The 12,481-nt window shown below is 50.2% G+C and overlaps 1 protein-coding gene across 1 annotated transcript; it reads right to left on the bottom strand.

Annotated features, from left to right (window-relative positions):
• Window positions 1-7,415: 7,415 nt before the first annotated feature.
• LOC119113734 (zinc finger CCCH domain-containing protein 18) lies at window positions 7,416-10,993 on the bottom strand. The gene is made up of 2 exons (XM_037237982.1): window positions 10,876-10,993; window positions 7,416-8,693 (listed from the first exon to the last, which is right to left on the bottom strand). The coding sequence occupies exons 1-2, from the start codon at window positions 10,946-10,948 to the stop codon at window positions 7,915-7,917; spliced, it is 852 nt and encodes a 283-aa protein (XP_037093877.1). The 5' UTR covers window positions 10,949-10,993; the 3' UTR covers window positions 7,416-7,914.
• Window positions 10,994-12,481: the final 1,488 nt, after the last annotated feature.

Genomic DNA, 12,481 nt, shown 5'->3' with positions numbered 1-12,481 from the left:
TTTCTAGCTAGCGTAAACACAAGTCAGGCGATAGCCGTGTCATCAACAATGACAAACCTTTAAGCTTCAACATAAGTTTTGTGCGCCTTTTGCACGTTAAAATATGCAACTGGCCTCCACCATTGGACGGTTTTACACCTGGCCTGCAGGATGGTTTTGCCAGACACACTGGAGTTAACTAAACAAAAGAAAAGGACTAAATCTAGCACTGGCTCTGCTGCGTCTTGAAACGCTGAGTTACGCTCCATTGTTTATAGGCATTTTTGTGTATCTAGCCCTGATCTGCCCATGTAATTAGCATTAAGATGTTCCCTAGTGACTTCTAGAGGTGACGTTATGTCAGGTCATATGAGTAGTTATCCTTACGGGAGAACCAACACCCAGATATTGCTATTACCGCGTGCGTTTGTTCCGCGTCACCTTTGTTGACATTTCAGGTCGGTCGGACCACGAACCGGCGGAACTCACGGTCACCTTTAATTCCCAGCCATGTTTTGCGCAGCCGACTGTGCTTCTCAGCGGCCCCTCACATGCCCCAGCGAGGTCGGACGGGCTGGTTACTAGCGCCACCTATTCACAAGCCCAACCTCAGCTTCAGGGCACCGCTACAACGCAGCTGAGCGACTCGGTGGTAGCTTTGCTGCGGCATCTCGGCCTGCAAAGGCACCGCCACCATCGAGGCGCTCGAGCTGAACGCATATCCAATCGGCAGATCAGGGTGCGTGTTACCTAACGGACTTTCTTCAAGATCGGACACGCCACCAAGACGCAGAAGCCCGCTCCCTGCCACGTCTGACAACGCCAGACCAGGGCAGAGGGCGACACCTGTCTCGTCCACCTCGCATTATGACCTGTCAAACCCGGCACGCAGAGATGCGGCATAACCTTGCAGACATCACCAGGCTGAAAAACCCGTCACCCAGAGGGGGTGTCCCTCGTCAAGCACGTGAATGATGAGAACAATCTGCTTGTCGTCGAGAGACTAGAAATATTCTACCGCGGAAAAACGTGGCTGAGTGAGATAATTGAGGACCGCATGCTCCTGTTTCCGGGACGTGTACGTTGGAAAAAGATCAACAGACTGGAATATCTGGCCGAGGTTTTGCCATCATATGCTGTGACACGCTGTAACTGGAGTTTCTGTCAGTGCCATTCACAGGTACTTCACAGAAGACACTCTGGCTTAAGCTCAAGTGCTGGATGGATATCATGGTCGACGTGTTAGGTGCTCGTCTTTTGCACCTTTTCTGTGACATTCTGTTATGCTTATCCGTGAGTTTAAGATGTTTACTTGCATTCACAGACTCAGTTATAGCGATTTCATTAACTAATTCGTTTACAAATATGAATTCAGTAATGTGTGTATGAAGAATTTAGCGCAAAATCTGCCTTTTGTAGCACAAAGCCTAACTTGTGTTAGTCACCCGACCCTCTTGCCAACGTTCTTGCCTCGTCCTGAATCCTCGCGATGCCCCCGCTTTGGACTGGCAGTGCGAATTTTCCACCTAGCAAACGAGCTGACTCACTTGAAGTACTCCAACTTCTCAAAAGGTGTCTTATTGGTCGGTGCTCTGTTTTCAGTACCAAAATGTCGTTATATGCTCATGTTTTGACCTTTTCTGATGTTTTCTCGCATATTCATTTATTTATAGTGTTATCAGTTCCCCTGAGCGCGTCGCCACGCGCGAGACGCGAGCGCTGCTTGTCTCTTCACGGGGTACCTCACGGTTCTTTCTTGCGCGCAAGCGCGTGCGTGTATGGAGAAGGGTGTTCGGGTGTGTACCCGATTTGTCTCCGCCCAACAGCACCCTTCTCGACTAGATCGTGACGTACAAGCTGATTCGTCACGGACCTGGCCTTCCACCGCCACTTGAGTGTTTGACGTGTCCGCCGACAGCCAGCATGCATCGAAGCCTGGCCCAATTTTGCACTTCGCTGGCCATCGTCCGTGTACTGGTGCTTGTTGGCACCCCCACCCAGTCAGCTCTACCTCCAACCGCGTGCGAGGCCTGCAAGAACCTGGCCATTGCCTGCCGCGTGAAAACACCACCCGACGAGAGACCCTGCAGCTAGACCGTGCCGCCGGGCCTCGTTCCGTTGGCCTTGACCCGTGACGTCACAAGCGCCTGGGGCGTTGTACCTTCTAGGGTTTAGTGTCAGAGCTTATTTGTTTCACAGCTTTTTCGAGCAATCTGTCTTTGTACGCAGAAAGCGACTTTCTTTTCAATGTGCAGAAGACAGCAGGTGCAAGCGCGACCAAAACGTAATTTATCACTTTCGGCAGTCGTCAAAATTTACTCGCTCCTCTGAACTTCACCGTAACTTTTCGCGACGTCGTGCTGCGATCCTGTTCGGAGACGATGAACTTAGGTGTCGTCTTTGACAGCGCCCTGTCATGGGATTCGCACGTGTCCGAGCTCAGCCGCCGGTGTGTGGGCGTGCTGATAAGCCTGTCCTTCGCGCGGCACTGCCTTGCAAATGACGTCATCAAAACTCTAGTGACAGCGTTGGAGCTCACGCAGGTCAGATGCTGTCTGAAGGCTTATGACAATGGCACGCAGAACAAACTTTGATAGAATCGAAAAGACGCTAAACTTTGCTACCAGAGCGATATCTAGCCAACGTAGATTTGGCCATGCGTCTGGCCTGGGTAAGACACTTTGATGGCGTCGCCTCGACACGTGGCAGAGCTTCAAGTGATCACCCTGGCTCATAATGTGATGCATCACAGCGAGCCTGATATGCTAAGGGCAATTCAAGGTCGAGGACGTGAGTCGGCCCACCCACGTGCGTCAGGTACCACTCGGCCTCAGCTCTGGTAACGCTGCCTCGTGTGGCGGCCCGCCCACGTGCGTCAGGTACACTCGGCCTCCGCTCTGGTACCATGTTGGTTGTGACCTCAGTTGGCTGACTGTGGTGTTGGTTAACTACTCCTGCGATTGTGCATAGTCAACGTGGTCGTATAACGTGGCTATTGTCGGGCAGTCAATACCTTACTTGCAATATGTTTTACTCCCGCAATTCAAAGAGACACGTAACCGGCACCAACAACGTGACCTCTTCGCGTATCATCTGGGTTCGTGTCTCGGTGTGTGTTTTGTCCGAGCGGTGAGGAGCTGGTAACAAAGGAATACTTGGATGTTTGAACATCCAGTGGGTGGTTATTGTGAGTTGTGAGAAGAAGCGCTCCTACCCAGGAACCTCGGTCACGCATGAAGATAGGGCAAACCCTACTTTGCATTGGCGCTTATTCAACAACACGTGTAGTGTGTACGGCGAAAGATATGGCATGACACCGAATATCTAGAATGTGGACATTTTCCTTCATTACGTGAAAGTTCTCAGTTCACTGTGATTTACAACTGATAGAAGAATTTCAGTGGTAGGCCTCATTATAGAGACAGCTTTATTGTGAAGTTGGTCTATTTTGTGTTTGAAAAGACGCTGGAAGGGGCCGGATTGAACCATACTTTTAGTGGGAGAGCACCTGAGCAAACTTTCGTTGCTGGATTAATTTATCTAACTTCTGGCGATGAGTCCAGAATATGATCGTATAGTGTTTGAAGTCCAGTGGGATTTTCATATTTAGAGCGTCCTTGCCTGATAGGGCATTCACGACATTGCCTCTTTCGAGGCGCAGTTTAGTTTTGAGAATTATAGCATCACGTGACGCACTTACTCAAACTTCAACAATTTAACTCCTTGGTAGCAGACCATTGCTCGCTGTGTCAAACACAAACGTTACTTTATTTCCACAAGTAAAGGTGCGAATAAAAGGTGCGCACGGTAGTTGTCATGCCTACGGTCGCCGCATCTGCAGAGGAAGAGGCGTAATGCTGTTATCAAGCGTTGACAGCACAAGTTAGACTCTAAATAATTAAAATTTCACTCCTCATTATAACTTGGCCGTGCCGTAGGGGCAGTAATCAGTGTTATTATTAGACGTAACTATTCATGGGGCTTCATTAGATTATGTTTTAGCATGCACCAAGGGCGGGACATTCCCTTCTGCTGAACTTGCTCACACCTACGTCTTGGAAAAATGCCTGAATGCTGCTGAAATGACTGGCGCAAGTCAATGTTTATAATCGAATTTGTGTGCGAGGTTTCATGAATGAAACTCAAAACCGTTTCGTACGCTAATGCTGAAATGGCGGAAGACGTTCATTTAAATATATATATATATATATATTATATATATATATATATATATATATATATATATATATAATCCCACGACTTCTAGGCATCAAGCCTGCAAGGAACGACATATTTAGTTTCTGTGTGACAAAGGTGATGACGTCAGTTGGGATCGGCAAATGATTGTCTTTCTAGCTAGCGTAAACACAAGTCAGGCGATAGCCGTGTCATCAACAATGACAAACCTTTAAGCTTCAACATAAGTTTTGTGCGCCTTTTGCACGTTAAAATATGCAACTGGCCTCCACCATTGGACGGTTTTACACCTGGCCTGCAGGATGGTTTTGCCAGACACACTGGAGTTAACTAAACAAAAGAAAAGGACTAAATCTAGCACTGGCTCTGCTGCGTCTTGAAACGCTGAGTTACGCTCCATTGTTTATAGGCATTTTTGTGTATCTAGCCCTGATCTGCCCATGTAATTAGCATTAAGATGTTCCCTAGTGACTTCTAGAGGTGACGTTATGTCAGGTCATATGAGTAGTTATCCTTACGGGAGAACCAACACCCAGATATTGCTATTACCGCGTGCGTTTGTTCCGCGTCACCTTTGTTGACATTTCAGGTCGGTCGGACCACGAACCGGCGGAACTCACGGTCACCTTTAATTCCCAGCCATGTTTTGCGCAGCCGACTGTGCTTCTCAGCGGCCCCTCACATGCCCCAGCGAGGTCGGACGGGCTGGTTACTAGCGCCACCTATTCACAAGCCCAACCTCAGCTTCAGGGCACCGCTACAACGCAGCTGAGCGACTCGGTGGTAGCTTTGCTGCGGCATCTCGGCCTGCAAAGGCACCGCCACCATCGAGGCGCTCGAGCTGAACGCATATCCAATCGGCAGATCAGGGTGCGTGTTACCTAACGGACTTTCTTCAAGATCGGACACGCCACCAAGACGCAGAAGCCCGCTCCCTGCCACGTCTGACAACGCCAGACCAAGGCAGAGGGCGACACCTGTCTCGTCCACCTCGCATTATGACCTGTCAAACCCGGCACGCAGAGATGCGGCATAACCTGCAGACATCACCAGGCTGAAAAATCCGTCACCCAGAGGGGGTGTCCCTCGTCAAGCACGTGAGCGATGTGAACAATCTGCTTGTCGTTGAGAGACTGGAAATATTCTACCGCGGAAAAACGTGACTGAGATAATCGAGGACCGCATGCTCCTGTTTCTGGCACATGTACGTTGGAAAAAGATCAACAGGCTGGAAAATCTGGCCGAGGTTTTGCCATCATATACCGTAACACGCTGTAACTGGAGTTTCTGTCAGTGTCATTCACGGGTACTTTACAGAAGACACTCTGGCTTAAGTTAAAGCGCTGGATGGATATCATGGTCGACGTGGTAGGTGCTCTTCCTTTGCACCTTCCACGTGACGTTCTGTTATGTTTATCCGTGAGTTTAAGGTGTTTGCTTGCATTTACATACTCAGGTATAGCGCTTTTATTGAGTAATTCGATTACAAGGCCGAATTTAGTAATATATAGGAAGAATGTAGCGCAAAACCTGCCTTTTGTAGCACAAAGCCTAACTCGTGTTAGTCATCCGACCCTTTTGTCAACTTTCTCGCCCCATCCTGAATCCTCGGACGCCCCGCTTCGGACTGGCCGTGCGAAATTGTCCCCCTAGCAAACGAGTTGACTCACTTGAAGTACTTCAACTTCTCGAGAGGTAGCGTATTAGTCAGTGCTTTGCTTTCAGTGCCAGAATGTCGTTATATGCGCGTGTGTTGACCTTTTCTGATGCTCTCTTGCACACTCATTTGTTTTCATTGTTATCAGTTCAGATGAGCGCGACGCCACGCGCGAATGCGAGCGCTACTTGTCTCTTCACTGGTTACCTCACGGTTCCTCCTTGTGTGCAAGCGCTTGTGTGCATGAAGACGGGTGTTCGGGTGTGTGCCCGATTTGTCTCCGGCTAACAGCACCCTTCTCGACTAGATCGTGACGTACAAGCTGACTCGTCACGGACCTGGCCTTCCACCGCCACGTCAGTGTTTCACGTGTCCGCCGACAGCCAGCATGCATCGAAACTTGGCCCAATTTTGGACTTTGCTGGCCATCGTCTGTGTACTGCCGCTTGTCGGCACCCCCACCCAGTCAGCTCCACCTTACACTGCGTACGAAAGAGCCTGATCATTGTCTGCCGCGTGAAATCACCACCCGACGCGAGATCCTACAGCAAGACCGCGCCGCCGGGCCGCGCTCCGTCGGCCTTGACCCGTGACGTCACAGCGCCTGGGGCGTTGTACCTTCTAGAGTTTTGCATCCGAGCGTATTCTTTTCACAGCTTTTTCGAGTAATCTATCTTTGTACGCAGAAAGCGACTTTCTTTTCAATGTGCAGATGACACCAGGTGTAAGCGCAGCCAAAACGTAACTTATCACTTTCGGTAGTCGTCAAAATTTACTCGCTCTTCTAAACCTCACCGTAACTTTTCGTAACGCCGTGCTGCGATCCTGTGCGGAGACGATGAACTTAAGTGTCGTCTTTGACAGCGGCCTGTCTGGGATTCACACGTGTCCGAGCTCAGCCGCCGGTGCATGGGCGTGCTGATAAACCTGTCCTTCGCGCTGCACTGCCTTGCAGATGACGTCATCAGAACTCTAGTGGCGGCGTTGGGGCTCACGCAGGTCAGATACTGTCTGACGGCTTATGACAATGGCACGCAGAACAAATTTAGATAGAATCGAAAAGATTCTAATCTTTGCTACCAGAGCGATTGTTGGCCAACGTGGATTTGGCCATGCGTCTGACCTGCGTAAGACATTTGATGGCGTCGCCTCGACACGTGGCAGAGCTTCAAGTGATCACCCTGGCTCATAATGTGATGCATCACAGCGAGCCTGATATGCTAAGGGCAATTCAAGGTCGAGGACGTGAGTCGGCCCACCCACGTGCGTCAGGTACCACTCGGCCTCAGCTCTGGTAACGCTGCCTCGTGTGGCGGCCCGGCCACGTGCGTCAGGTACCACTCGGCCTCCGCTCTGGTACCGTGTTGGTTGTGACCCCAGTTGGCTGACTGCAGTGTTGGTGAACTGCTGCTGCGGTTGTGCAGGCTCAAAGTGGTCGCTGAACACAGCTAATGTCGGGCAGTCAATACGTTACTCGCAATATGTTTTAATCCCGCAATCCAAAGAGATGCGTGACCGGCACCAACAACGCGATCTCTTCGCGTAGTGAAGCAAGCGGAATCCGCTTGTCTTGGGCTTTTGTTCTGAAATGCAGCAATGGTTTCACTTCATGGCCATGAGACAGACAGAAAGACAGAAGACCAGGCCGCCACGAAACAGTTTGCAGAGTAATAATTCAGCAAGCATGCTCTCTGTAGGGGTAAATCTCCTATTACCGCCGTTGTAAACCATCAGCCAACAACTTTGTTCTATCGTCCATGCTCTGCATCAACTAGCAGCCAAGATAATAATGATCCAAATCTGATGGCAGCAAAGCGTTGACATCTTAGCAGGTTAATATTGCATCTTCCATAACGTTCTGACGCCGGAAATAAGGGTTTATATTCATGCCTGCACGGTTTTAGGGAGAAAACAGAAGTGTTTCGACGCAAAAATTCGCGCAATGCTTCATTCTTTTGGGCTGCAAGATAACCGTCAGACCACCTCTCGATGAATGAGAACGCCGTCAGGAAAGCGCCGCGTCGTTTCAGAGCAGACATGCGAACAGAAGAGCCAAGAACTACGGCGAAGCTTGGCGCCCCTCAGCACCTGCCCTTGTACTTGCAGCGGTAGTGTTTCTTTCTGGAGCCGGAGCGGGAGCGTGATTTGGAGCCGGAGCGAGAGCCGGAGCGAGAGCCGGAGCGAGAGCCGGAGCGAGAACGGGAGCCAGAGCTGGAGTCAGAGCCGGAGCGTTTCCTGCAACGTCCGTTGCGTTTCCTGCCGTGACGACAGCGGCGGCGTCCCCGTCTGTCCGACGGCTGTGTTCCGAGGCAGTGCGGCCGGCCGTCTGCGGTCACCGTGCACTTCTGGCCGGGGCAGAGGTCATTACAGGTCACCCGGGATGCGACCCGCACCGGCACCGGCACCGGCACCACGTGCACCGGTTGCACCGGCACCGGCTGCAAATGAACCGGATTAGGATCGGGCACTACCGGAAGCGGAGGCGAAGGCGGAGGCGGGGGCGGGGGCGGGGGCCGATGAAAAACGGGTACGGGCACGGGCACGGGCACGGGCACGGGCACGGACACTGCCGGGGCAGGGTCACGGACAAACACAGTCCGACCTCGCCCAGAGCCGCGGAAGCCGCAGTCTCCTGTGCAGCGGCACTTCGACTTGGACTTCGACTTGCGCTTGGACTTGGAGCGCTTGCAGCGCTTACCACTTCTGGTACGGCACCGGCATGGTCCACGATCGTCGTCGTCGAGGCGGGGAGGGACGCCGAGGCAGAGGATTCGGCCGTTCGCCCCGACCGTGCACCGCTGACGTGGACAGTAGTCGTCACAGGTCGGCGGCGGTCGCGAGCGGAACCGAGCAACGCCAGCTGAAACAGACGCGCCGGGGGTTCAGAGCAGTGTAAGGGAGTGGGGCCAGAGTAAAGCCAGTGGCCAGTCATATGGGGCCCAGGGAGTGGATGTAGAGCAGTCAGAGGGAGGTCAGAAGGAGGTGAGAGATGGGGTCAGTTAAGGCCCAGAAAGAAGCCCTAGCAAAGGAAAAACGATCAGAGAGACGTAAAACGGAAGTCAAACGTCAGGACAATGTCAGTTGGAGACCACGGGAGAGGGGCATCCAGCCCGCTGGGTCACCAGGCTTTGATGCGTTTCCGCTCAGTCTGACGTGGGCTGGCAAAACTGGTGGCTTTACCGTCCAAATGAGAGCATTTGATGACAAAGCACAGCCCGTACATTTGAAAATGTTAAAAGAGAGCGTTCCATTTATATACGGAATTTCGAAATGAAATAGCCATCGTGAATGCCTTTTAGCGTTGTTCACAATCCTGTCCTTCTCAAGGCCTAAGCCCCGCTAGTTTCTGAGCTACACGCCCACGAAAATGGGGAGAGGTGTATCGAGGATAGTTTTTCAAAGTCACCCTGGCAATCATGACGTCATAATAACGTCATTCAAATCCTGCCAATCCATAAGCCGCCCGACGATCAAGGCCATTGAAAACCTAGTTGTCGAGGCGTTCATATTGGGTGTTCGTAAGCGCAATTTTCAGATCTAACGGCCCTCAGTTGGCTCTCAAGCAATGTTGTGCAAGGTACGGTGACATAAACCATGACGCGTTGAGGGGCATATTTAGTTAACTATTTAGTAGAGAATTGTGCTGTCTAGAGCAATTGTTTACACTTAAAAGGCATACCAGCACTCACAATTAAAACCATGTCTGATATGAAACGAATCAATAGCAATTTAAGCGATAGCTAACATTTAAGATATCTCAAGAAGGTACCTACAAGAATGATTTGATGATATAACGATATGATGGTATCATGATATCTCAAGAATGTACATATATCCCTTTACAAGGAAAACGTTTTTATACCCTCGTTCGTTGCATGACCAATTGTGACTATCTGATGCCACGTGATATTAGAATATATATATATATATATAATATATATATATATATATATATATATATATAGGTGTGTGTGTGTGTGTGTTGTGTGTGTGTGGTGTGTGTGTGGTGTGTGTGCGTGTGGTGTGGTGTGTGTGTGTGTGTGTGTGTGTGTGTGTGTGTGTGTGTGTGTCGTGTGTGTGCGGTGTGTGTGTGTGTGTGTGTGTGTGTGTGTGGTGTGTGTGTGTGTGTGTGTGTGTGTGTGTGTGTGTGTTGTGTGTGTGTGTGTGTGTGTGTGTGTGTGTGTGTGTGTGTGTGTGTGTGTGTGTGTGTGTGTGTGTGTGTGTGTGTGTGTGTGTGTGTGTGTTTATATATCAATGTGTAAACATATATACAAATATTTAAACATCTATATATAACTTTTGCGTTACACCACAACACATATCATCACCTGTACTTCATAGCAGTTTATAAGAATATACACGACGCTAAGATTCCCAAGAACGCGATAGACGTCGACACTTGAAGCATCACAGGCGAGTAACTTCTCATGTTTAGGTGAGAGATCAGGCTGAACGAAAAACTTTCCCATTTGAAAATATTTATCTGGAGGTTGATGAATGTGACAGGGCAAGTCTGAATTTAAGATAAGGTTGAATGTCCAAAGTATGGACGATTCTCTTATGGATTTTAGTCGTGATTTTACTGATCTCAAGCTCTTTTGACACGTTCACCTGTCGGGCCGGGGCAATGCGTGTAACACATCCCGATTTTTATGCAGTTTTTGGCATGAGTTGTTCAATGTAGCTGCGAAGGACTGCACATACACCTGATGGTAGTTAATTTTTAATATATCCTCCTTGATGGATAAAGAAAAGGTAAAACATTTATGCATCCTGTTGTATATGTGATGTAACATCTGTTCCCACATCTCTATCTTTTACATGCCTGGCATGCATCGGTAAAAAATATCGTTGTTATAATTGCTCTTAAGCTTTCGACCATATCGCAGTTCTCGTCATTTAACGAAAAAGCAAGCTGACTAGTATTCGCGGGGCGAACTACTTTACCAGTCTAGGATGTCAAGCCACGAACGCACGAGAAGATAGCGGACTCAGCACCCGGCCCCACCGCAAGCAAGCAGAGGATAGACAGGAGCGCTCACCGACGGGCCCAGATGAGGTGAAGCTCAAGCTGATCATCAGCGTCAGCAGCGTCAGCCAGCTGATGCGACCCATGGCTGTGGATCCGCGCGGCCGACGCCGCCGGCGCTGGCTTCTGGCCGCCACCTGGGTGGAGCGGGCGAGCGGACGGCTTTAAACCGGCGGTGGTGGCAGCTCTGACACGTGTCAGTGTCAGCATCGCGACATTTGGTGGCGCCAACCTCTGGCTGACGCCGGCCGACGGTAGGAGTGCCGCCAATGTCGAATCTACGGCCGTGGTGCTGGGCTATTTTAAGATATTTCTTCGAACAGTCTCACAATAGTATGGCTGGATGGTCGCGTAAATATCCTGGCTAGTTGTTGGAATCAGTGGGCTGTGCGTCAGTTATGTCGGCCACCATTGCATTTCAAAGTATTTTCTGGACAAAAAGGAGCCGCAGAACTAATCATGGTTTTTTAGCCGTTCAATGGCCGTTTTAGGTAACCGAGCTCCTTCTGGCTGTGGATGACCCCCCTTGCGACTGAGGAGTCTCTGGCCGGTGGCGTTTCTTTCTGACTGCTCATAATCTCTAATTGGCAGGATATGGTAATGATCTTACTCTAATTGGTGTGCAACGCTGACTACGTTAGATGAAAAGCACACCCACAACGCTGTTTTTCGAATAGTTCAATACGCGTGGATTAAATAACAACAACGAAAGAATCGCGCGATTTTTGCGCTTTGAAACTAACAGTGAACGAAATATTGAGCGTTTATAAGGCAAGCGTCATAGGTTCGATTGGGATCGGTAATAGATCGGGTTTATTTAGCTCGTGAAAACAAATGTCACATCATCTCATTTCATCAACTGCGACAAAGATTTAGCCTACGCCCAAATTTTGCACACCTTTTCATGTTGGAATATATGACTAGCTCCTATAGTTGGACGGTGTTATCATTCGTCTGCACAATAGTTTTATCGACAAACTCAAGTTGACTAAAAAAGCAGAAAATCTGACTCTACCTCTACTGCGCATGGGTGCGCTGACACTCTATTGTCTACTTCTTAGCATTGATTTGCCTATGTAATTGTCGTTTTTATGTCTCCCTGTAATTTGTGGAGGTGGTGTTAAGCCCTATGGGGACATCTCTTGCCTTGCGGGAAAAGTAACATACAGCGGTTGTTGTTGCTGTTCGCTTCATTCTTCTCGCCTCACCTTTGTTGACATTTCGACTCGCCTCGACCACCAACCGGAGACACTCGGGGAGGCCTTGAGCTCTCAGTCATCTGTTGCGCAGCCGATGGCGCTTCTCAGCGTTCCCCCACGTGACCCAGCGAGGTCGGACGGGCTGGTCAGTAGCGCCATCTATTCATAAGCTCCGCTTCAACTTCAGGGCGCCGCCACGACGCAGCTGTACAACTCGGTGATAGCTTTGCTGCATCGACTCTGGTTACAAAGACGCCGCCGCCATCGAGGAAGGGGGGGGGGGGGTCTCGAGCTGGACGCATATCACATCGGCCCATCCGGGTGCGTGTTACCGCACGGATCGTGCCTCCAGATCCGCCACGCCACCAAGACCCCGGAGCTCGCTCCCCACCGCGTCCGTCACCGCCGGGGGGAGCGAGT

This window comes from Pollicipes pollicipes, unplaced genomic scaffold (assembly GCF_011947565.3).
Source record: "Pollicipes pollicipes isolate AB1234 unplaced genomic scaffold, Ppol_2.1 Scaffold_7262;HRSCAF=8765_pilon_pilon_pilon, whole genome shotgun sequence".
Taxonomy (NCBI): Eukaryota; Metazoa; Arthropoda; class Thecostraca; order Pollicipedomorpha; family Pollicipedidae; genus Pollicipes; species Pollicipes pollicipes.
The sequence above is the reverse complement of the archived record's forward strand: the minus strand, read 5'-3'. Positions and strand labels throughout refer to the sequence as shown.

Excerpts from the sequence above, each read along its gene's own strand:
- LOC119113734 (XM_037237982.1), bottom strand. The coding sequence starts at position 10,948 with ATGGGTCGCATCAGCTGGCTGACGCTGCTGACGCTGATGATCAGCTTG. Across the intron at positions 8,694-10,875 it reads CACCTCATCTGGGCCCGTCG|CTGGCGTTGCTCGGTTCCGC; the intron begins GTGAGCGCTCCT and ends CGTCTGTTTCAG.